Below are 27,475 nucleotides of genomic sequence, written 5' to 3' on the forward strand. Positions count from 1 at the left end.
TAAATGGCAACTAGGGAAGAGTAATCAGGAAAAACCGCAAGGAGATTCTACTACACACCAATTGGCAAAAACTAGAAATTCTGACAAAGCCAAGTACCAGCAAGGGTGTGCAGCTTAGGTAATAAGTCATCATCAGAATGAGAGGAGGACTATCAACAGGCTTTTTAAACAGGGTAGTGCCAGGAAAACCAGGACTTGGGGCACCTTGGAGAGGCATACACCAGTATAATAATATTTATATTAGTATGGACTCATGTATATTTATTTTATACTTTGGGTTATAATCCAATACTATGCTATTTATTTTGTTGCCCAAGTTGTTCCAGGTTTGGCCATCAGGAGCTTTCTGGTTGGTTCCTCTGATCCTTTGGCACGCCCCCATCTTTTTGTGTTTGGAGCCCTTTCTTACTTGCAGGCACTATAAAATGCTCCAGGCTTACTTTGTATTTTCTCTGTACCAGTCCTAGAACTAATCACTTCTCCAAGGAGCCCTAGGTCCTTCTAGCAGAGGATGATCTTTAGAAATGAACATCTGGGGGGTGGGTTTGCTCATTACTACTGCAGTGTCACTGCTTTTAGGCCCTCTCGGGACAGACTTAGAAAATATATGTATGTGTGTAAGATGGCTTATAACAGCATTGTTCGAAATATTTGGAAGGAACCCAAATACACATTAACATTAAAATGAATAAGTACATTCTGAATGTTTGGTCACCGCAATACTATATAGCCATAAAATGAAGGAGCACAAAGCAACCAGGATCAATCTCACAGACCAAAAACGAGTATGTACTGTATGATTCCTTTTAACATTTTAAAGGACAGCTAACACTGAATTGTATTATTCAGGGATACCTAATTGATAGTATAGCTATAAAAGCATGGCAGTGAAGTCTAGATTGAAGTTAATCCTGAGAGCTGTAGGGGGTTGTGATCAGAAGGGATGGAATGCAGGGGCTGTTGAGGTGTTAGCAGTTTTTAAAAAAGTTCGTGACATGGATTGTAGTTACATGATTGTTCACTTTATAATAATTCCTGAAGCTGTATAGTTCTTTGTATGCATTGTTCAAAGTGTAAGATATTCTATAAAAAAACAGTTAAATCTCTGTGTGATGTAGGTGTTTGTATGTATTCACACACTCTTTTAACCAGTAATTCTACTTCAAAAACTTATTTTGAGGAAATAAAGCCATTAGGGGGTGTGAATGATTTAATCATGTATGAGAATATTAATCATAACATTTATTTCTAATAGGAAAAAAAGGAAAGCAGTATAAATGCCCAACTATAGGGAAACTGTTAAATATGACATCTGCTTATAGTTTAGACATCTTAATGCAGCTATTAAAATACTGTATTTAAAGAAATTTAATGGTATGGCAAAGTGCTTAAAATAGTGAAAACAATCAGGAAACCAAATTGCACATATGAAACGGTCTCAATTTAGTGCAGTTGTGATAGCAAGGATGAGTAGAAGGAAATGCTCCGAAATGTTCCCTGTGATTAACTTTCCCAAGTGGTATTATATTTTGTTATTATAATTTTGTGTAATTCCTAAATTTGAACATAGTATGTAATATTATAAAGGTTGTTTATACTGAAAACTACTTATAATTTTTATTTTTAAACAAAAAACAGGAAGTTAAATAATTTTTCTTCCTAATTTATGTGCATAAAAATGTATTCAAAATTATTTTAGTGATTGAAGATCAGCTTTCATACTCAAAAACATTACCCGAGTGACAACTTCAAGTGCATTTCTAAGATAGTAGGTATCAGAATATAGTTTGTTTTCTAATGTAGCATTCAAAACTTAAAATCCATCCTACACTGTAACATCTCAGTGTAGGATTTGTTTTATACAAAAATTGGGACACCAACATCTTTTATCAATAGATGTCAAAATGATACAATAATTACAGTTAAAAGTTAAAATAAGACCCCAAACTCTGCAATTATCTTTAAGGTAATTATATTTTGTTCGCAGATCTAGGAGTTTACTCAAAACCCTTCTTCTATTTATCTGTGTTTTAGTTTGTGAGAAAAGAGTTAACATAGGAGGCCTAAACGACATCTTTTGAAAGGCTTGAAAGGGCTGCCTACAAGGCTGGCTCTTGATTAGCATCTGAGAACTTGGATGGATTCCTTCCCTTCTAACTGAAAAAAGTGGCTCAGTGTGTTTAAACAGTTTGTGCAAACAATATGATTTATTCTGAACACCTGTTTTCTCTCTGGGAGTCTGGAATTTGGTATGCATCAGGCAGAGGGTGTCTATATGATAAGCTCCCAATAAAAATCCTGGGTGCGGAGTCTCTAATGAGCCTCCCTGGTTGGCAACATTTCACATGTGTTGTTACAACTGGTTGCTGGCAGAAGATCCTTGGAAGCTTGTTGCCTCTGGACTTTGACCCATGCACCTTTGCCTTCTGCTGACTTTGCTTTATATCCTGGAGCTGTAATAAATCATAGCTGTCAGTATGACTATGTGCTGACTTCTATGAGTCCTCTTCTTGAATCATCAAACCTGGGGGTGGTCTTGGGGCCCCTGACACAAATGCAACTAGATATTTAATATAGTGATGAAGTTAGTCATGAGAAATGTTTCATTTTTTAAAAGTTGATAATGAATCAGAAGTTTTTTTTTCTTTCAACTAGCATTAATCAAAGGCCTACCCAGGCAGCAAGCTAGGCCATTTCATATTTACTGAAGTACCTTAAGGATCAAATTTCAAATGTTTACAAAAAATATTTTCCAGCCAGTTTCTATTACCCAGCACTTAAGTAGGCATTCAATAAATATGTGCTAAAGAATGAATGAATAGCAACTTATATCATTACACATGAAAACAAAAAAGCAAAATAGATCAGATAGGACTAGCTATAAAAATATGTACAGATCTTCATATAAACTGAAATGCTAGAGTCCAGATTTTTCTTGCTTGATATGAAACAAATATATTTTTCTTTAAGTGGCAAATTTGCTGGTAAGAAGTCATCAGTTCTACTGTAACAGTGTAATATATGAACTCTACATTCCCTTCCTTAAGCATAAATACCAGACCAAAAAGAAAATTAAATAAATAAGATTTAAAAAATACATGAAAGAACTTTCAGTCTATTTATCTCCTTTTTGAGCTTTAAAACTACAAAGTACTAACATTATTTTAAAAGATATGAGCTATTGTTTTCATGTCAGATATGTTTTGAATCCATATTTAATTACTGTAAAAGTCTCCCCATAGTATATGTAATCATTCTATAATAAGGTAATTAAAATTCCTTGGCCAGCCAATTCAGGATTTGCAGCCTAAATCAAATATCAGACACTACTAAAGACATGCCCAGATGTGTTACTTAGAAACAGACATTTAATTTTGTGTGTGTGTCGGGGGTACCTCACAGCCCTGTCTTTTAAATTGAACCTACATTGTAAAATATGTTTCAGCAAACTGCTGCAGACAAGTCCAATTTTGAGTGTAACCCCAAAGCAACAGGTATAGTGCAAACACATGCAGATTTCAAATAAACTACTGTCTGGGTTGAGGAAGATTACAACATAGACTCTAAATAATATAATCCCTACCTTAAAGGTAAGTCATCTCTTGACCTCCTGCTTCAGGACCCACATTTGTTGAAACTGAGTATCTAGGGTAGGGCCTGGATACATGCTTATTTAACAAGTTCTACTCAGAATTTTCCAATGCTAAGTTTCAATATATACTGCTCCAATTCCAGCTCTAAAATTATGGTTCTGTGAGTCTTTGTATTTGAGTATGTTTTAAATGTATAAACTATTTGTAATTAAATGGGTGTCAACTAGTTCTAAGGATTTTCTCACATGGCAAGCAACATGATTGGGCCATTATAATTTTATAACTTCAGCTTATGAAAAAAAAAAGGGGGAGTTAGTTAGGGAGAGTCTGTGCAAAGACAGATATAGATATACTAAGAAACTTGCTGATTACTCAGATGTACTGTTTGGCCTAGCCTTTTTTCCATCAAAATTATCAGAGTTGTTTCCAGGTGGCCAACAAATAGCAAAGTCAACCAATCGTATTTCATTTGTTTTCCCTTTACTTGTCTATTCTGCATTAGGGTCATGTTAGAGAACTATGGAGAGGATCCAGATAATTTATAACCTGAGCAATGAGCCTCTGCATACTGGGGGCCATTACATCTGTTGTCAGAAAACACGGAACTAATTCTGGAGTAGCATCGTCTACATTGCAGCTGTATAAGTAATCTCTTACCTAGCCAGTAGGTGGAGGCATACACAATCTTACTGCTTTGTTCTTAGATCTACAAGCCTTAAATTTTATAGTAATCAATGATTTTGGTTCATTTGTTTGCTTTAAACCCAGGAGGTCAGAGAGAATGCAAAAAAATGGGCAAGGACAATTGCGAGGTGAATTTATAAAATATAATGACATGAATGAACGTTCTTATATTTTTATTATTTTTCTGGCCCTTCTGAGAAAATAAGTCACTTTAAATGCGAATTCATAATCTACTTCCAGATCCCTACAGATAATAAAAGAATTCTAAATTTACCAACATTTCCTTTAAAAATTCATGTTCAATCAGAGAAAACTGAACATCAAGTAAATATGACATGATACTAAGGAATTATTGTTGATTTTGCAAGGTATAATAGTATGGATATCTATCTATTTAATCTATATATGTCTATATTATATATATATACATATCTCCTCATTTATAAATACAAGCAGGAGTATTTATAGGTGAAATGATATTGCTTTAAAAATTGCCAGGAAAAAAAGACAATAGTAAAGGATAGAACAAGAATGGCAAAATGTTGATAACTGTTGAAGCTCAGTGACAGGTACACTGATGTTCATTATACTATTCTCTTTTTATCTGAAATTTTCCAAAACAAAAGGTTAAAAAAATTAAAATGGAAAGCCACATTCTAGTGATTTGGGTTAATACTGAGATTAGGTGATTGGTAAATATGCAACTTTAATGAGGTCTTATCTCAATATATAGCCATCAGTGAATTATTTCAATCAACTGAATCACACAAAACTAGCTATATAAAATCCCATATAATTCAACACTGAGAAACTAAAACTAACCTGTTAAATCCACTGGAAACAATACCTTATAGTTGTAGAGCACTTCACCATTTTACAAAGGGAATTCAAACAGTCTTCTCATCTGGTTGTCATAATCTTAAGAATATTTTAAAGTTATAAGACTTGGCCAAAGTCATATAATTAGTAAAGGTAACAGAGTTGAGGTTACCCTTTGAAACAAATAGCAAACATGGTGAAATTTACACAAATGAAAAATTTTTGCTTTCATTATTTTATAGTATATGATAAACCTGTTCTGTTTTCTCAGTGAATAAAAATGTGGACATAAACAGATTTCTTCAATAAAGAATAAAATGAAGCCAGAAAAAGTGGTTTAAAAAGAATGATGACATCTTAAAACTGAAAGGGACATTAGAGGTCCTCTCCAGTCCAAAATTAAAACCTTATCTTCAGCCCCCTGGGATGGATCCCGCTTCAGCTTCAGCATTTCCAGCGAGGAACTGTCTACTCCGTGAGGCAGCCCACCTCATTCAAAGTCATTCTGATTAAAGAGGTCTTCCTTGCTTAGAGGTGAAATCTACCTGCCACTTGTGGATTCTAGTCACAGCCCTCAACTGTACACTGAATAAACATACAATCCTCTTACACATGGTGATCTTTCAAATAACTGAAAGTCTACCATGGACTTCTGCTCTGAGGACTCTTTTAGCAGAAAAAGAAACTAAGTAATAGATCCTTGTGTAACTAAAGCCTCCGAGTCTTTTCAATAGCTCTTCCATGCCAGTGGTCTTCAGACTAGGATCTGCATATCTTTGGGAGACCCTAAAGTTGTTCCAGGGGATATGTGAATTATGGTATTTTTAAGGCAGTCAACGTCCTTATTTTCATTTGCCATAATTTGGTCTGTTTGTAAACAAGTCTGTGGTCTGCTGATTCTCCTTTTATATCTTCACTCATAAAAACCCATCTCAAAAGACAAACTGCTCACCCATCCTGAAAAGCCTGCCTAGCTTGAAAGAGACAGCTAGGAAATGCAACACTCCTGAGGGAGACAGAGAAAAATAAAGCTTTGGAAAGAAAGGGGAAAGCTATCTTATTTCATCCAGACAATATATTCATGCAAAGCCTTATCTATTTTAGGATTAGAAATCAATAGTAAGATGATTGTCACAGGGATGTCTATCAACACTAATTCTATTTGAAAAATGAAGTCAGATGTTTTTCTGACAGAAAGCAAGTCTGACTTGGCTGACTGGTTTGACAATGGCAACTAGCTTTGCCATTTAGGTCACATAGCACACATTTTCCATAAATTGAACGAGATTTTAAAGGTGCACCTTTACAGTATTGAAGAAAATACATTTAAAAGAATATCACTGAAAACTACATCATCCAAATAAGCATTCTTATATATACCAACTTAAAAATATGTGAGGAAGTACATAGTTTTCAAACTTCTTTTAGCAGATTTGCCAACAAGGATTTTGAAGGCTGTGACTCTGACAAAATTTCTAGGCTCTTTCCCATTCTGGTTGCCCCTTTCTGGAAGTGTGCCAGTGTCCTGCTTACTATAAACACTCCAGGGAGAGTCAACAGTATTCAATACAGTGGGAGTGTGGCTTGTCTCTGAGAACTACAGACTTCTAATTAATGGAGTTTAAGGTTCCATTCAGGGCTTTTTCAAGCTGTTGCAACAAATAACTAAACATTTACATCTTTTTGACATAAGCAGTTAGAACTAAGGTGACAGCGTTCATGCGCTTATATATTTAAATGAATGAGTTTACATTAATTCGTCTTAAATTTCATCTTTGTTTCAGCTCCTCTGCTATAAACTTGTAAAATACTTTAAAATTTTGATCTAGATATTCAATGTATTAGCTAGCCCTCTGTGTTGGTGGGGCGGGAGGGCAGCTTCTGACATGGCTCCCAGTAATCACTACCTCCTGGAATTCACACCCTGGTGTGATCCCCTCCCCTTGTGTGTGGGCTGGATCTAGTTAGTGACTTATTTCTAACTAACAGAATATGGCAGAAGTGATGGCATGTGATTTTGGAGATTAGATTAGAATGCCTTCCTTCTTTTTCGTACTCTTGTCCTCTTACTTGCTCGCTCTGATGAAGCCAGCTGCCATGTGGTGCTGCTCTATGGAGAGGCCCAGTGAAAAGGAACCTAGGGAGGCCTCAGGCAAACAGCTCAGGAGGAACTAAGGCCCTCAGCCCAACAGCCTGCTGCCAACAGCCATGTGAGGGAGCAAGGAAGCAGATCTATCCCCAGTGGAGCCTTAAAATGATTTCAGCCCTGTGCAATGCCTTAGTTATCAACCTTGTGAGAGGTCCTAATCAAAATCACTGATTGAAATTTTGAACAGAAAAGGATGCCATCTCATAAAACTTTGTACCATCTCTTTGGACACAATCATTCACGAGCTGTGAAATATCCGATGGTTGTAGTATCCTTAGCTCACATTTTTCCATCTTACTGACAAAAATTCTGAGAGAAACATGCCAAATGGCTGATTGAGATCAAGATAAACTATTATCTACAGAATTTCCTTCATATGCTAATATGCTGAACATTTAAAAAGAGGAAGTTAAATCTGTTATTGTTTTTAGTTGCTAGGGAGGCTTGCTGTATGGAGGCCTCTACTCCCATACCACTCTTCTTCACTAAGACTACTGTGGTTAGAATTTCATATTTTGGGGCTTCCTATCCCTCTGAACTCCATTTCTTTTTAGAGCCTCTTCTCTCAAGTATGCTAAAAATGTGAGGGTAACTGAATATGCCCAACTTCTGCTTCTTTAGCCACTGTGAATCTAAAGATGAGATCGCCCTTTTATTCTTGTTACTTGAGGTCTTCCTAAACAGAGGAGTTCACAACTATGGTTAAATTCTAAGAGGACAGTGTTAGCATTATCAAAAACCAACAATGCTTAAAACTTTAACCCTTTAGAAAATAAAATGTACACTCACAATTCAAAAACCATGTAAAGCATTCCATCTGAGCTATATGTCTCCAATAACTCTACAATATGGGGATGTTTCAGCATATGACAGATACTGGCTTCTCGCTTTAGATCTGCAAAACAAACACACAACATACTTCATTAGGTAGGAACAAGAGACAGTCAGAGTGAATGATGAATGAATGGATGGATGTGATGTATGGTAACATGAAGACTTCTCTAACTAAGAGATGAAATCCCCCATTTAAGCTAAGCTTTTATCCTTTAAATTCTTTGACAATACAACTTTGCACATGTTTTGCCAGCTTAAATCTATATACATTATAGAGTCAGCTTTTATTAATAAGAAATGTAAATAACACACTTTCCCCAAACTCTTTTAATCAAGTTTCAAAATCGCTAACTCTTTCTTCTTCTAATAAGTAACTCAATTTGCTGTGTTGAATTTTACCTTTTTTTTCTTAGTTTTCCCTGAATTGGATAAGAGTATGTTGTTTACTCTTTAGTTTAAAACCGAGCATTCACAGGGACAGCAGACACATTAGGTAAGTTATATGGAGTGGTGCAAACAAATAGTATGGTTTAAACAAAAAAAAGCTCTACTTCCAGCATCAGAGTTAGAAATTTTTTTACATTATCTCTAAAATGTGTTGGATAATTCAGGACACTACCTGTTATTCTGAAGAACAAATTCAGATAATATAGGTTAAGACTACAGTGTAAGCTATCTAATACTATCTGGAAAATAAAACTGCTAATATCACTATTGTCATCATCACTGTTATCACCCAAAAACAGTTTAGGCATAGGTATCACTTGCCAGGTCTTCATGGAACAAAACTAATTAAAGCCTTCCCGTGTTAATAGTGCTAGTTTTACCTGTTCACAGAAGAATAAAATCCACTGTGACATTTTTACATTTGCAAGTAGAAGGGAGACAGGTAAAGAAGAACTAAAGCTAAGGATGTACTGCAGAAAGCAAAAGAGATATCATTATCTCCCCCCTAGCTCATTAATTCAACTTGTCAACAAGAGCAATGGCTGCAGATGGAACCATAGAAGACTTACATAAGGGTAGAATAAGGAAAAGAAGTCAGTAAATTAGATAAAAGAGAAGCCACCAAAAAGGGAAGAATGAATAATACAATATTAAGAAAGTCAAGGGAATAGAGAATTAAAGGCACAAGTACTGTAGTAGAAGGCTGAGAGAAGGCTGAGAAAAGCCTGTAAGATTCAGCCACAAAAGACCATTAGCATTCTTGGCAAGATCAAGTTCTATGGAGAGGTCTGGTTTGAAGTCAGTATGCAGGAAACAATTATATAATAATAGATTACAATATATCATGTCTCTCTCTTTTTAATCATGGGCTTAATAGTCACTTACTTTCCTAACAACCCTGTGAAGTAGGTATTTTACAGATGAGAAAACAGGCTTAGAAATGTGTTCAAGATCACACAGCTACCACTAGGGGTAGAGGGGTAGGTTTGAGCCCTGGCCTGTCCAACTCCAAAGTCAGCAGTCCTTTCATGGAGCCATGCCAGGTTTAGATATGATTAAATTAGAAGAATCTGGCAGTAGGAAAGGAATAGCAGGGTGAAAGAAGGTTTGATTTATTTTTCTGTCACTTTAAAGGGAACACAGTGTGTTTGTAAGTGGCAGTAATGAAAAGTCCCCAGGATCTGGAGGATCTGGAGTCAGAAAACTTGGTGTTGGTCCTGCCTCTGTCACTACTACTTGCCAGCTGACTGTTAACCTCTACAAATGCCTTCCTTACCGTAAATGAAATGGGGGCACAATAGGTGACGTGGGATCTGTGCAGCTACTAGCTGGACTTCAGAGGGTGGTGGTTAAGATTCAAATGAAACAGTGCATGGGAAAAGCCTGTGTGTGACAAGAGTACTGGAGGGGCAAGGTGTATGGTGGCTCTGTGTTTGTTGTAGAGGAAGATATTGGAGGCAAATGAGAGATGGACTCCGTGTCCAAAAGTGGATGGAAAGGACCTGTCAGAGAGGAGAGGTGACAATAGGTGAGGGTTTTGTACTGGGAAGTCATAACTGTGAAGAAGGCTTTTGATAAGTGTGCTGGAGGGCCGGACTGAAGCCAGACAACATCAATTAAATGCCTACACAGGTTTTACTCTCCCTTCGAGATTGTTTGGACTTCTGATTCTCTGAAAAGCATTTGAGTTTTATTACTCATTTTTATGTTTATCTCTAGCTTCTCATTTTATTACAAGCCACCCTTTTCATGCCTTCTGTTTTCACCTTAGTTTGTCTCTTTCCATTTCTTCGTATTCTGAGCAAAAGCCTGATTTTAACCCAATGCTCTGATAGTCAAAAGGTACACAGATTTAGTGTTTGCTACAGTGAAAACTGGTCTTTTCTCCTGCTTTCACTTTATTTTTTATTTTGTCCCTTTCATGTAACTATATGTGTTTCAACCCCCATACTCAATATTTGCCATGTGCCATGTTTATTACACTGAAAGCTTGTAAGTTAAAACAGATTTTGAAAGACCCCTCCACTTGACCCATATATTTCTGCTTGGTATATGGCTGAACACTTTCCTGGTCTAGTCTCTTATCACCTATGCATCCTCAAAATGAAAGCAGAATTTCTGGGGACCCTGCTGTTCAAAGGTTAAAACAATTTAAACATCACTGGATCTGACATTTCAGGGACTAAGATCAGAGAACTGACTGAATAGCACAAAACTAAGAAAATAAAAATATATTTGAAATTATAAGGGCAATGATGCAAAAGCTGGCTTACGTCTAGGATAATTGTGGCACCATTTTTCTTAAATGAAGCATTAATTAAATAGCCAAAATAAAAAATTCACAGTTTAAAAATCACAAATGCTTTACATATGCATTCAGACTTACATTCCAAGAATGTTAAACTCAAAATGCTGTTTGGAGATACAAATATGAATTAAAGATGTATTAAGTGCTATTAATTCCTTGCTGATACAGTAAGCTAAAAACAGTATTTTCCTACAAATCAACTCATGAGACAGAGTAGGAAATAATTCAAAAGGAGGTGATAATAATATGATTTGAAGTTGTGATTATCTGACTGCTTAGAGATCCTAGCACAGAACATTCCTGTGAGTAACCTGACCTGGAGTTACTATTGCCATTTTAAAGTGCTGCATTGCCTACTACAGTAACTGAGAACTCTCCCTTGCACTTTTTCATTGTGTAATCATTCACAGAAATTTAAAAGATTTAAAAATAATCTATTTCTATGTTTAGTGCCCTTATATTGAACTATGTGCCTATATTAAATCAATTTATTTCCCTTTAAAAGGGGCTCTAACAATATGGGAAGTAATAGGGAAATTTCTGGCTATCATCAGAGAAACAAACTCAAATTAACCCCCTACATGGCATGAGAACAACTACAACGACAGTTACTACTGCTGCTGCTGCTCCTAGTTTCCTAAGAAGTTAGGTCCGTCCAACAGTAATGAGGTATCTATGCCCTCGAGGGCATAGTTTGGCTCTTGACTTTGGGACAGTTCAGGAAGCTGTTTCGGGCGGTCTGTTTTGTGTTTTTCTCAGGAGAATATCATTTATTTTCATAAAGGTATCACTGATATACACTCTTATGGAGGTTTCACATGAAAAACATTGTGGTTACTACATTCACCCATATTATCAAGTCCCCCCATATCCCATTGCAGTCGCTGTCCATCAGTGTAGTAAGATGTCACAGAGTCACTTCTTGTCTTCTCTGTGCTACACAGCCTTCCCCATAATCCTCCCACACCATGTGTACTAATCATAATACCCCTCAGTCCCCTTCTCCCTCCCTCCACACCTGCCCTCCTCCACCCCTTCCCTTTGGTAACTGCTAGTCCCTTCTTGGAGTTTGAGTCTGCTGCTGTTTTGTTCCTTCAGTTTTGCTTCATTGTTACACTCCACAAATGAGGGAAATCATCTGGTATTTGTCTTTCTCTGCCTGACTTATTTCACTGAGCATAATACCTTCTAGCTCCATCCATGTTGTTGCAAATGGAAGGATTTGTTTCTTTCTTATGGCTGAATATAGTATTCCATCGTGTATATGTACCACATCTTCTCTATCCACTCATCTACTGATGGACACTTAGGTTGCTTCCATACCTTGGCTATTGTAAATAGTGCTGCAATAAACATATGGGTACATATGTGTTTTTGAATCTAAGAAATTATATTCTTTGGGTAAATTCCTAGGAATGGAATTCCCAGGTCATGGTATTTCTATTTTTAGTTTTTTGAGGAACCTTCCATATTGCTTTCCACAATGGTTGAACTAGTTTACCTTCCCACCAGTAGTGTAGTAGGGTCCCCCTTTCTCCACAACCTCACTAGCATTTGTTGTTCCTAGTCTTTTCGATGTTAGCCATTCTAACTGGTATGAGGTGAAATCTCACTGTGGTTTTAATTTGCATTTCTCTGATAATTAGCAATGTAGGGCATCTTTTCATGTGCCTGTTGGCCATCTGAATTTCTTTTGGGAGAATTGTGTGTTCATATTCTCCACCCATTTTTTAATCGGATTATTTGCTTTTTGGGTGTTGAGGCATGTGAGCGCTATATATTTTGGTTGTTAACCCTTTGTTGGATAAGTCATTTACAAATATATTCTCCCATACTGTAGGATAGGATGCCTTTTTGTTCTGCTGATGGGGTCCTTTGCTGTACAGAAGGTCTTTAGCTTGATGTAGTCCCATGTGTTCATTTTTGCTTTTGTTTCCCTTGCCCGAGATGTGTTCAGGAAAAAGCTGCTCATGTTTATATTCAAGAGATTTTTGCCTATGTTTTTTCCTAAGAGTTTAATGGTTTCATGACTTACATTCAGGTCTTTGAATGCATTTTGAGTTAACTTTTGTGTATGGAGTTAGACAGTAACACACTTTCATTCTCTTACATGTAGCTGTCCAGTTTTGCCAACACCAGTTGTTGAAGAGGCTGTCAGTTCCCCATTGTATATCCATGGCTCCTTTATCGTATATGATTGGCCATATATGCTTGGGTTTATATCTGGGCTCTCTAGTTGGTTCCATTGGTCTATGGGTCTGTTCTTGTGCCAGTACCAAATTGTCTTGATTATTGTGGCTTTTTAGTAGCTTGAAGTCAGGGAGCATAATCCCCCCAGCTTTAATCTTCCTTCTCAGGATTGCTTTGGCTATTCAGGGTCTTTTGTGGTTATTGGCGGTCTGTTTTAAAAATAAATTTTCCTGGAAAGTATTTATTATTCATTTTACTACTAGTTGTTCTTGTGATAGAATTCTTCATACTATCTTATGAAACTTGGATGCCACTGTCAGAGTGTCACAATTCTGCAACAAGCTAATTTGACCATCGGTCAAAAATACTTTGGGCATTTACAAACAGTATTGAAGAAAGGAATGACTCCTGACATTCTCAGCACGGGAGGAGCAATCTCAACCTTAACATCCCAACTTAAAAAGATCAAAACCTAAGAATCAGCTTGCTCAGAACCATTCAAAAAGGATTTAGATCAGCGCTGAGCAATAAAATATGATGTGAGCCACATATATTATTTTAAATCTCCCAGCAGCCATATTAAAAAGTAAAAAGAAACAGGATAAATTATTTTAATATTTTATGCAATCCAACATAACCAAAGTATTATTTCAACAAATAATCATACTAAAAACTATTAATGAAATATGCTACACATTCTTTTTTAGTACTAAGTCTTTGAGATCCAGTTGTGTTTTACACTTAAAGACCATCTAAATTTGGACCAGCCATATTTCAACTGCTCAGTAGCCACACATAGCTAGTGTCTACCAAATTGGAATGGTGTAGCTCTACATAAATTGACTTGGTTTAATTCTTGTCCTCTCTTGATTGAGAGTTCTGCATTTCTTACAGGTATTTGTAAAGTCATTCAAAAAAGAATCTTAAGCTCAGAAAGATGTGTTTTTAAAAAATAGTATCATAAAAGGAAATGCTATAGAGTCTTTCAATAATCCAAATCTATCACTTAACCAAATTTGGAATTTCTTCCCTATTGTTAATCTAAATCCTTGTTTGGTAGTTTTAAATTATTTTATCTTGTTTAATCTACCAAATATACACTGAGCAATCCAAGCTCTTTATAGTCAACATCCACTGCACAGTAAGCCTTAGTACCCTTCAAAATTTATCAAATGACTTTAGACTACGCAGTGCAACATTTCAGAAACTACTATGCAACATTTGAGATTTTAAGTGCCCCTCTTTAAGTCCTCAATTAATAATTATAATAACTCTGAGAGATCAATATATCTATTCCCATTTTACAGAGGAAGAAACTGAGGCCCTAGGCTCAGTGAGATAACTAAGTTGTTGGAATCACATAAGTAGTGAGTAAAGGAACCAGGACCAGGGCTCTTTATAACATACCACAATGGCTCCTGGTCTGTGAAGTTTTTATATGTGGCCTTGAGAGCCAATCATACAACAGTGCTAATGTGGTAACACTGTCTTGGGTGACAAGCTATCAAGACTGCTACAGAACCAGCTCTGTCACCTGCAATGTTACTAGTGATAATCAGAAAGTAGTGTGGATAAAATGAGAGTTCCTGTGGCTAGAATTCTCACCTGGCCGTGGTTGACTAGCTCACTGCACACCTGTGGGCAATACATGGCTTTTGACTCTATAAAAAGAGCTCCGCCCAGTACTCTGGGCACAACATGGTGGCAGGGCTGCAAGGCTGTAGGAGAGCAGAGCAGAGGCTGGAGTGGTGGCAGTGCTGAGGACAGAGGCCCAGAGGCCGGCTGTGTGGGACAACTGTACAGAGGGACCCAGAGGATGGTGGTGCGGGACGACTGGGCAGAGGGGCCCAGAGGCTGGCTGTGTGGACAGAGGGGCCCAGAGGCAGAGACTGGCTTGCTGCATGCAGACTCACTCTGAGTGAATGGGATTCTAGTGACTGACCTGCCACCTGGAAATAAAGTTGGGTATAACCCTTTCACCCAAGAACATTTTGCTGTCAATTTCTTTGGTCACATTGAATCCATAGCGAACTTGCCCGGGGCTGAAACCCATTGGCAAGACACTAGTCACTGATCTTTTCCTGACAAATACATAAATCTTATTATTCTTTTCAAGCAATATCTAGGTTGTGTTAAAAACTCAATAGTTAACAAAATTCAGGAAGAGCTGACCGAGGCTCCACATGTACATAATGAGTATTCTAATCTAGTCTTAGAAATAATTAGGACACATGTGTGCATTTGAATCAAAATTACTAACAAAATAAATAAATGTAAGTCATTATTAACTCAGTATTTTTTCTTTGGTGTACTGAGATTAATGACAATATGATATTTTAAGAAAGGGATCCAAGCAGAACCTTGGAAAGATTATAGGAGCAAAGTCAAATTCTGTTGCTGAGCCCCACCTTAATCTAATAACCAAGTTAAAGATGAAAGATCCGAGCTGCCTTTGGCAATAATACTGGTCAGGCTGGTTTTAATGAGGCCATCTTCCTATAAATCAGGAAAGTTGACTTTCTCAACTAGTGAATGACCAGAGGCCCAGACAGGCTCACACATCAATCTGGGTTAAATGCAAGCTCATTATTTCTTTGATCTTTTACACATTTTACTACCACCCTATACATTTTATTATTTGTTTTTTTCACACACAAAGAATTCCAGGCAGCTTCTAATTTCTTTGAGTTCATGCCCATATTTTTTTAATCCAATGATCTAAATATGTCATCTGTGGGGTGAATACAGGAATAAAGAAATAAGGAGCAGTGTACATTAATTGAGAATGTTTGATGCATGTAAAATTTTTTCTTTAATAGGCAAACGTTTCAGGTGTAAATAAATCTTCACTGCATTAAACAAATCAATGGGGTTTTGGTAATATATTTCCCCAAGAATTTTCAGTTCTGTTAGTCATAATGAATATACTAAAGCAGCCTGCCTAGTTGAGTATTAACTTTAAACTCAATTCAACACTACATTTGTAAACTACCATCAACTGTGAAAAATAAAGCCAATTACTATGAGAACTACTTGTCTTCCCTCTCTTCATTAGGATGATTTGGTAAATAATTATCTGAAGTGCCATCTATTTCCCAGGGAGTTACATTTAAAAAACTCCAGGTCATTCCCAATCAATACTGAAGTACTATAAATAACTGAGTTTTCTATTTAAATATTAATAACATTACAGGTGACCAATTCAATGATCTTTACTAATATTTATCTTCTAAGGTGCTAAAAGGTCTTGAAAGAAGAGCATTTGCTTAAAAAGACACTTGTGGGTAAGAGCCAACATTAGGTTAAAGAGAAATCAAATGACTTGTCTCTTATAAGACAAAACTTAGTCTTCCATTCAAGGAGTTTGTGGGGAAGTTGGGGTTAATATGGCCAGGCTTCTCACTGAACTTAAACCACCTGATGATGTAACTGGCCTGTTGCTAGGCTACCGCTTCCACACCTTTAGGCAATAAGCCATTATTGTGCTATATAGAGAGCTCGGCCCAGTGCTCTGTGCTGAGGCAGAGATGCTAGTGCTCAACCTACAACTGGAGAACAAGCCAGATAATAAACCCTTTCACCCCAAAGAAAGTTCTGCTGTCATTTCTTTGGTCACATTGAATCCATAGCGAACTTCCCCGGGGCTGAAACACATTGGTAAGACAGAGTTACTCAAAGAATTTTGTGAAAACTTGTATTGGATTCAACTAATAAAATAAATGTTATTTATACAGATAAAAGGAAAAGGCATAGGTGGCTGAAATCCAAACCAAATAAAGTTCCAGTATTAGAGTTTTTTTCAAATAAATGACCATTATGAAAATCCTATTGGTGCACAATAAAGATAGAAATATAATATTTTAAACATTTTTAGAAGGTATAATCCCCCTGTTGCTTTTACTTTTGGTGAATGTAAACCAAAAGCTTTACAAGAAGGAGCAAAAATGGGGACATGTCATTATTATAAAAACCGGAGGAGCCAAGATGGCAGCATGAGTAGGGCAGTGGAAATCTCCTCTCAAAACCATATATATATTGTTGAAAATACAACAAACACAACTATTCCTAAAAGAGAGACCAGAAGATACAGTACAACAGCCAGGCTACATGTACATCAGCAAGAAATCAGCACCTCACAAAGGGGGTAAGATACAAGCCATGGCCTGGTGGGACCCAAGCACCCCTCACCCCAGCTCCTGGCGGGAGGAGTCGGAGCAGGGAGGGAGTGGAAGCCCGGTGCTGCTACATACCTAGCACTAGTCATCTGCACCGGGAGCGCAGACACACAGTGTGTAGTGTGCTGGATATTAGGGAAACGGAACAGAAAAATCTGTGAATGGATCCCCACAGCTGGAGCCCCTGGGACAAAAGAAAAGCAAGTGCTTTTTGAAAATCTTAAAGGGACAGGGGCCTCACAACTGGACAGAAGCATGACGGCACACTCAGCTTAACAGCTGGAAATCCCGGGGAACTCTGGGCACCCTAACCCTCTGGGAGGCAGTGCAGCTCTGAGGGCCCTCACAGTGATAAAACAGCCTCCCATCCATTCCCCCTCTGGCATGGCCCCGCCACAGCAGGGGAGCAGCCTGAGAGCAGTTGCGCCCACAGCAACCACCCAGAGCTTCCTCCACAGCCACCCGAGTCAGACTCAGAGGCCCCGTTGCTGTGCAGCTGCCCAGCATCAGCCACTAGGGGTCGCCATTCTCACAGAAAAGGAAGGTGACCAGCAAGCAAGAAGGGACTTTCTTCTCCCAGCTGACACACGTGCCAACTGCCCACGACTACTTCTATTGCCATGAAAAGGCAGAAGAATTTGATCCAGACCAGAGAGTCATACAGACAATGCCCGAGAAGGAGCATGGGGAGATAAATTTAAACAATCTTCCTGAAAAAGAATTAAAAATAAAGGTCATAACCATGTTGATGGAGCTGCAGAGAAATATACAAGAGCTAACGGATAAAGTTTGGAGTGAGAATACAGAAATAAAACAATCTCTGGAAGGACTTAAGAGCAGACTGGATGAGGTGCAAGAGGCCATTAATGGAAGAGAAATCAGAGAACAGGAACACAGAGAATCTGAGGCAGAGAGAGATAAAAGGTTCTCCAGGAATGAAAGAATATTAAGAGAACTGTGTGACCAACCCAAATGGAACAATATCTGCCTTATAGGGGTACCAGAAGAAGAAGAGAGAGAAAAAGGGATAGAAAGTGTATTTGAAGAAATAATTGCTGAAAACTTCCCCAAACTGGGGGAGGAAATAGTCTCTCAGACCATGGAAGCCCACAGAACTCCCAACACAAGGGACCCAATGAGGACAACAGAAAGACACATAACTAAAATGGCAAAGATCAAGGACAAGGACAGAGTATTAAAGGCAGCCAGAGAGAGAAAAAAGGTCACCTAAAAAGGAAAACCCATCAGGCTATTATCAGACATCCCAACAGAAATCTTACAGGCTAGAAGAGAATGGCATGATATATTTAATGCAATGAAACAGAAGGGCCTTGAACCAAGGATACTGTATCCAGCAAAACTATCATTCAAATATGAAGGAGGGATTAAATAATTCCCAGACAAGCAAAAGTTAAGGGAATTTGCTTAACTTTTTAATCCCACAAACCACCTCTACAGGGTATTTTAGAGGGTCTGCTCTAGATAGAAGCACTCCTAAGACTAAATAGATGTCACCAGAGAAAATAAAATCACAGCAAAGAAAGCAGACAAACCAAATACTAACTAAAGGCAAAAAATAAAATCAACTCTCCACAAAAGCAGTCAAAGGAAACACAAAAGAGCACAGAATAAAACACCTAACATATAAGGAATGGAGGAGGAGCAATAAGAAGGGAGAGAAATAAAGAATCATCAGACAGTGTTTATAATAGCTCAATAAGTGAGTTAAGTTAGACAGTAAGACAGTAAAGAAGCTAACCTTGAACCTTTGGTAACAACAACCTTAAAGCCTGCAATGGCAATAAGTACATATCTTTCAACAATCACCCTAAATGTAAATGGATTGAATGCACCAATCAAAAGACACAGAGTAACAGAATGGATAAAAAAGCAATACCCATCTATATGCTGCTTACAAGAGACTCACCTCAAACCAAAAGACATACACAGACTAAAAGTCAAGGGATGGAAAAAGATATTTCATGCAAACAACATGGAGAAAAAAGCAGGTGTTGCAGTACTTGTATCAGACAAAATAGACTTCAAAACAAAGAAAGTAACAAGAGATAAAGAAGGACATTACATAATGATAAAGGGCTCAGTCCAGAAAGAGGATATAACCATTATAAATATATGTGCACCCAATACAGGAGCACCAACATATGTTAAAAAAGTACTAACAGAATTAAAGGAGGAAATAGAATGCAATGCATTCATTTTAGGAGAGTTCAACACACCACTGACTCCAAAATAGATCCACCAGACAGAAAATAAGTAAGGACACAGGGGCACTGAACAACACACTAGAACAGATGGACCTAATAGACATCTACAGAACTCTCCACCCAAAAGCAGCAGGACACACATTCTTCTCAAGTGCACATGGATCATTTTCCAGAATAGACAACATACTAGGCCAAAAAAAGAGCCTCAGTAAAAGACTGAAATTCTACCAACCAACTTCGTGGACCACAAAGGTATAAAACTAGAAATAAATTGTACAAAAAAAGCAATAAGGCTCACAAACACATGGAGGCTTAACAACATGCTTCTAAATAATCAATGGATCAATGACCAAATTAAAATAGCGATGAAGTAATATATAGAAACAAATGACAACAACACCACAAAGTCCCAACTTCTGTGGGATGCAGCAAAAGCAGTTTTAAGAGGAAAGTATATAGCAATCATGAGAAGAAAGAATAAACCAGGGGGAATTTCATTTTCCAACTTCAAGCTCTACTACAAAGACACAGTAATCAAGGCAATTTGGTACTGGCACAAGAACAGACCCACAGACCAGTGAAACAGAATAGAGAGTGCAGAGGGTGGAGCCAACATGGCGGCGTGAGTAGGACAGTGGGAATCTCCTCCCAAAAACATATATATTTTTGAAAATACAACAAATACAATGAATCCTAAAAGAAAGACCAGAAGACACAGGACAATAGCCAGACTATATCCACATGTGTGAGAGCCCAGTGCATGGTGAAAGGGGTAAGATACAACCCCCAACCTGGCAGGAACCGAGCACACCTCCCCCCAGCTCCCAGCGGGAGGGAGAGGGAGCCCAGGACTGCTAAAGACCCAGCCCAGCCAACCGCACCAGAGTGCAGACACAGAGCATGCATGGAGGGCTGGAAATTAGGGAAACAGGGCAGCAAGACCTCTGAGAAGGTTCCGAAGCTGATGCCCCTGTGACAAAGAAAAGCAAGTGCTTTTTTAAAGTCTAAAAGGGACAGGGATGTAACAGCTGGACAAAACAGGTCACAGCTCAGTGGCTGGAGATTACAAGGAAAACCGGGTGCACTAACCCCCTGGGCAACAGCTCTGAGACCCCTCATGGAGGTAAACAGCCAAACAGCCCCCCAGTCCATTACCCCACCGGGCGCTGTGAAAGCAGAGAAGCAGCCTAAGGCAGGCCCCGCCCTCAGAAAGGGAGCTTCCTCCATATCCGCTGGGCAAGACACAAAGACCCAGTCTACATGCAATTACCCAACACAAGCCACTAGGGGTCGCAGTTGTCTCAGTAAAGAAAGGCCAGTAGCAAGTGAAAAGTTTGGCCCTCCCAGCCAACAGTCAATAGCACCTATCAACATGAAAAGGCAAAAAAATATGACCCAGACAAGACTAACCCAGACAGCTTCGGCATCTGCTACATCTTCCCCTGAGAAGGAACCTGGGGAGATAGATTTAACCAGTCTCCCTGAAAAAGAATTCAAAACAAAAGTCATACCATGCTGATGGATTTGCAGAGAAATATGCAAGAACTAAGGAAGGAGAATACAGAAGTAAAACAAGCTCTGGAAGGACATCAAAACAGAATGGACGAGATGGAAGAGACCATTAATGGACTAGAAAACAGAGAACAGGAACACAGAGATGCTGATGCAGAGAGAGATAAAAGGATCTCCAGGAATGAAAGAATTCTAAGATAGCTGAGTGACAATCAAAATGGAACAATATCTGCATTATAGAGGTACTAGAAGAAGAAGAGAGAGAAAAAGGGATAGAAAGTGTCTTTGAAGAAGTAATTGCTGAAAACTTCCCCAAACTAGGGGAAGAAATGGCCTCTCAGACCACAGAGGTACACATAACTCCCATGACAAGGGATCCAAGGAGGGCAACACCAATACACATAATTAAAATGGCAAAGATCAAAGACAAGGACAAAGAATTAAAGGCAGCCAGAGAGAAAAAAAGGTTACCTACAAAGGAAAACCCATCAGGCTATCATCAGACTTCTCAACAGAAACCCTACAGGCCAGAAGAGAATGGCATGATATACTTAATGCAATGAACCAGAAGGGCCTTGAACCAAGACTGCTGTATCCAGCACGAATATCATTTAAACATGAAGAAGGGATTAAACAATTCCCAGACAAGCAAAAGTTGAGGGAATTTGCCCCCCACAAACCATCTCTACAGGGCATCCTACAGGGACTGCTCTAGATGGGAGCACTCCTAAAAAGAGCAAAGAACAAAACACCCAACATATGAAGAAGGGAGGAGGAGGAATAAGAAGGGAGAGAAATAAAGAATCATCAGACCGTGTTTATAATAGCTCAACAAGTGAGTTAAGTTAGACAGTAAGATAGTAAAGAAGATAACCCTGACCCTTTGGTAACCACAAACTTAAAGCCTGCAATGGCAATAAGTACATACCTTTCAATAATCACCCGAAATGTAAATGGATTGAATGCACCAATCAAAAGACACAGAGTAACAGAATGGATAAAAAAGCAAGACGCATCCATATGGTGTTTACAAGAGACTCACCTCAAACCTAAAGACATGCACAGACTAAAAGTCAAGGGATGGAAAAAGATATTTCATGCAAACAACAGAGAGAAGAAAGCAGGTGTTGAAATTCTGGAATCAGACAAAACAGACTTCAAAATAAAGAAAGTAACAAAAGATAAAGAAGGACATTACATAATGATAAAGGGCTCACTCCAACAAGAGGATATAACCATTATAAATATATATGCACCCAATACAGGAGCACCAACATACCTGAAACAAATACTAACAGAACTAAAGGAGGAAATAGAATGCAATGCATTCATACTAGGAGACTTCAACACACCACTCACTCCAAACTACAGATCAACCAGACAGAAAATAAGTAAGGACACAGAGGCACTGAACAACACACTAGAACAGATGGACCTAATAGACATCTACAGAATTCTACATCCAAAAGCAACAGGATACACATTCTTCTCAAGTGCACATGGAACATTCTCCAGAATAGACCACATACTAGGCCACAAAAAGAGCCTCAGTAAATTCCAAAAGATTGATATCCTACCAACCAACTTTTCAGACCACAAAGGCATAAAACTAGAAATAAACCATACAAAGAAAGCAAAAAGGCTCACAAACACATGGAGGCTTAACAACACGATCCGAAATAATCAATGGATCAATGACCAAATCAAAATGGAGATCCAGCAATATATGGGAACAAACGACAACAACACAAAGCCCCAACTACTGTGAGACACAGCAAAAGCAGTCTTAAGAGGAAAGTATATAGCAATCCAGGCATATTTAAAAAAGGAAGAAGAATCCCAAATGAATGGTCTAATGTCACAATTATCGAAATTGGAAAAAGAAGAACAAATGAGGCCTAAGATCAGCAGAAGGAGGGACATAATAAAGATCAGAGAAGAAATAAATAAAACTGAGAAGAATAAAACAATAGTAAAAATCAATGAAACCAAGAGCTGGTTCTTTGAGAAAATAAACAAAATAGATAAGCCTCTAGCCAGACTTATTAAGAGGAAAAGAGAGTCAACACAAATCAACAGTATCAGAAATGAGAAAGGAAAAATCACGACGGACCCCACAGAAATACAAAGAATTATTAGAGACTACTATGAAAACCTATATGCTAACAAGCTGGGAAACCTAGGAGAAATGGACAACTTCCTAGAAAAATACAACCTTCCAAAACTGTCCCAGAAAGAAACAGAAAATCTAAACAGACCAATTACCAGCAACGAAATTGAAGCGGTAATCAAAAAACTAGCAAAGAACAAAACCCCCGGACCAGATGGATTTACCTCGGAATTTTATCAGACCTATATGGAAGACATAATACCCATTCTCCTTAAAGTTTTCCAAAAAATAGAAGAGGAGGGGATACTCCCAAACTCATTCAATGAAGCTAACATCACCCTAATGCCAAAACCAGGCAAAGACCCCACCAAAAAAGAAAACTACAGACCAATATCCCTGATGAACGTAGATGCAAAAATACTCAAGAAAATATTAGCAAACCGAATTCAAAAATACATCAAAAGGATCGTACACCATGACCAAGTGGGATTCATCCCAGGAATGCAAGGATGGTACAACATTTGAAAGTCCATCAACATCATCCATCACATCAACAAAAAGAAAGACAAAAACCACATGATCATCTCCATAGATGCTGAAAAAGCATTTGACAAAGTTCAACATTCATTCATGATAAAAACTCTCAGCAAAATGGGAATAGAGGGCAAGTACCTCAACATAATAAAGGCCATTTATGATAAACACACAGCCAACATTATATTGAACAGCGAGAACCTGAAAGCTTTTCCTCTGAGATCGGGAACAAGACAGGGATGCCCACTCTCCCCACTGTTATTTAACATAGTCCTGGAGGTCCTAGCCATGGCAATGAGACAAAACCAAAAAATACAAGGAATCCAGATTGGTAAAGAAGAAGTTAAACTGTCACTATTTGCAGATGACATGATACTGTACATAAAAAACCCTAAAGACTCCACCCCAAAACTACTAGAACTGATATCAGAATACAGCAAAGTTGCAGGATACAAAATAAACACACAGAAATCTGTGGCTTTTCTATACACTAACAATGAACAAACAGAAAGAGAAATCAGGAAAACAACTCAATTCAGAATTGCATCAAAAAAAATAAAATACCTATGAATAAACCTAACCTAAGAAGTGAAAGACTTATACTCTGAAAACTACAAGTCACTCTTAAGAGAAATTAAAGGGGACACTAACAGATGGAAACTCATCCCATGCTCATGGCTAGGAAGAATTAATATCGTCAAAATGGCCATCCTGCCCAAAGCAATATACAGATTTGAGGCAATCCCCATGAAACTACCAGCAACATTCTTCAATGAACTGGAACAAATAATTCAAAAATTCATATGGAAACACCAAAGACTCTGAATAGCCAAAGCAATCCTGAGAAAGAAGAATAAAGTAGGGGGGATCTCACTCCCCAACTTCAAGCTCTACTATAAAGCCATAGTAATCAAGACAATTTGGTACTGGCACAAGAACAGAGCCACAGACCAATGGAACAGACTAGAGAATCCAGACATTAACCCAGACATATATGGTCAATTAATATTTGATAAAGGAGCCATGGACATACAATGGCAAAATGACAGTCTCTTCAACAGATGGTGCTGGCAACACTGGACAGCTACATGTAGGAGAATGAAACTGGACCATTGTCTAACCCCATATACAAAAGAAAACTCAAAATGGATCAAAGACCTGAATGTAAGTCATGAAACCATTAAACTCTTGGAAAAAAACATAGGCAAAAACCTCTTAGACATAAACATGAGTGACCTCTTCTTGAACATATCTCCCCGGGCAAGGAAAACAATAGCAAAATTGTAAAAGTGGGACTCTATTAAGCTGAAAAGCTTCTGTACAGCAAAAGACACCATCAATAGAACAAAAAGGAACCCTACAGTATGGGAGAATATATTTGAAAATGACAGATCCAATAAAGGCTTGACGTCCAGAATATATAAAGAGCTCACATGCCTCAACAAACAAAAAATGAATAACCCAATTAAAAAATGGGCAGAGGAACTGAACAGACAGTTCTCCAAAAAAGAAATACAGATGGCCAACAGACACATGAAAAGATGCTCCACATCGCTAATTATCAGAGAAATGCAAATTAAAACTACAATGAGGTATCACCTCACACCAGTAAGGATGGCTGCCATCCAAAAGACAAACAATAACAAATGTTGGCGAGGCTGTGGAGAAAGGGGAACCCTCCTACACTGCTGGTGGGAATGTAAATTAGTTCAACCATTGTGGAAAGCAGTTTGGAGGTTCATCAAAATGCCCAAAACAGACCTACCATTTGACCCAGGAATTCCACTCCTAGGAATTTACCCTAAGAACACAGCAATCAAGTTTGAGAAAGACAGATGCACCCCTATGTTTATCGCAGCACTATTTACAATAGCCAAGAATTGGAAGCAACCTAAATGTCCATCGGTAGATGAATGGATAAAGAAGATGTGGTATATATACACAATGGAATACTACTCAGCCATAAGAAGAGGGCAAATCCTACCATTTGCAGCAACATGCATGGAGCTGGAGGGTATTATGCTCAGTGAAATAAGCCAAGTGGAGAAAGAGAAATACCAAATGATTTAACTCATCTGTGGAGTATAAGAACAAAAGAAAAACTGAAGGAACAAAACAGCAGCAGAATCACAGAACCCAAGAATGGACTAACAGGTACCAAAGGGAAAGGGACTGGGAAGGATGGGTGGATAGGGAGGGATAAGGGGGGAAAGAAGAAGGGGGTTATTAAGATTAGCATGAATGTGGGTTGGGAGAAAGGGGAGGGCTGTACAAGAGAGAGAAGACAAGTAGTAATTCTACAACATTTTGCTATGCTGATGGACAGTGACTGTGAAGGGGTTTATAGGGGGGACCTGGTATAGGGGAGAGCCTAGTTAACATAATATTCGTCATCTAAGTGTAGATTAATGATAAAAAAAAAGAAAGAAAAGAAAAGGGGGATTACTCCCTGATAGGATAAAACTAACTGTAAATCAACGATTAATGCATGATTTAAATATCCTTAATTTTGACCACTTAAAGGGTGTCAGATGATTGGCTATGGAGGTACATTTTTCGGATAATATTCCTTTCTCTTAAAAAAAAAACAGCAGTTCCTGTGTGGTGACCTCCAATGAGTTCTACACAATGGTATAAAGGGCATATAAAAGTGTAGGCAAAGGGTCTATTTGTGTTTATACAGAGGATCAAAGCCTAATTTGGCTTCCCCGAAAATGAACTAAGATACAATATGAAAAAGAACTTCCAATATCAGCACTCTCTGGAAGACTCATACCAGAAGATGATCATCAAAAAACCCCAACAAAGATCCACGTGCTGCTACAGCTGCAGATGCACTCATCCCACCGGTTCCTGGACTTGCCATGGGAATGAAGAAGGAGATATCTAAGCTGGCCTGTGCATACAGTAAAACAACAAATTTGACTGGATCTATACTATTGGAACTCAACCAAGAATTAGGAGAAGTGCAAATTGTAGCACTCCAAAATCTTACAACTGCAGACTATCTACTGTTAAAAGAACATATGGGATGTGAACAGTCCCCAGGAATGGGTTGTTTTAATTTGTCTGATTTCTCTCAGACTGTTCATTTTCAGTTGGACAATACCCACCATATCATAGATAAGTTTTCACAAATGCCTAAGGTGCCTAACTGGGTTTCTTGGTTTCACTGGAGATGGCTGGTAATTATAGGTCTGCTTTGGTTATGTAGCTGTACTCCTATTATGTCAATGTGTGTGCACAATTTAATTAGTAGTTTAAAACCTATACATGCTGAAGTTACTCTACAAAAGATATGTCAAAGAAATAATCAATCTTCCCATGTTTTCTTCCACCTGCTACTTCTATAGCTTTTCTTCTTCCTTCCTAATTACAACCCTTAAATAGAATTCGTGCCTCATGTCGAATTTACCGAGTATCATAATTCTTCCAAGTGGTAAAGATACCTCAAGACAAATGCTGGTCATAAAAGCCACAGGGCATAAATATGCAAAGAAGTAAAAAGCTAACCTTTTCAAACAGTTAGACTTCTCTCTCACTTACCAACTTTACATTTCCCTGTATGGCCCCGGAAGATGACTGGTTAGCCAGAGATGGGTAAGATTCCTCAAGGGAGGAACAACCTAAGACAGGCACAGTCGCAGGGGGGCCATCAGGTGAGAAATTGGGGATCAACAGAGGTGAGGCTTAGAACCTCACCCCCCCTGTTTTGACAGAAATCTTCTGCATCCATGGATATTTTATTGGCCTGGACTAGCTTGGATTAACACTTAGTCTACAGGCACACACCTGCTCATCTACATTTGCTCTCTTACAACACTAAACTATGTTTTCTACCTTTATCTTGCATCTACCTACCACTTTAGCATTTTATTAAAAATAATAATAATAA

At 38.2% G+C, this 27,475-nt stretch overlaps 1 protein-coding gene across 16 annotated transcripts in view; it reads right to left on the reverse strand.

Moving 5' to 3' along the window:
* CASK (calcium/calmodulin dependent serine protein kinase) overlaps positions 1-27,475 on the reverse strand; it is a 413,691-nt gene that overhangs the window by 220,881 nt on the left and 165,335 nt on the right. For all 16 annotated transcript variants that reach the window (XM_037001503.2, XM_037001501.2, XM_037001498.2 and 13 more), the window contains exon 3: positions 8,035-8,140. In XM_037001503.2, the coding sequence (XP_036857398.1) occupies positions 8,035-8,140 (106 nt within the window). The remainder of the gene's footprint in view (positions 1-8,034; positions 8,141-27,475) is intronic.

Source organism: Manis javanica, chromosome X, assembly GCF_040802235.1.
Source record: "Manis javanica isolate MJ-LG chromosome X, MJ_LKY, whole genome shotgun sequence".
Classification (NCBI taxonomy): Eukaryota; Metazoa; Chordata; class Mammalia; order Pholidota; family Manidae; genus Manis; species Manis javanica.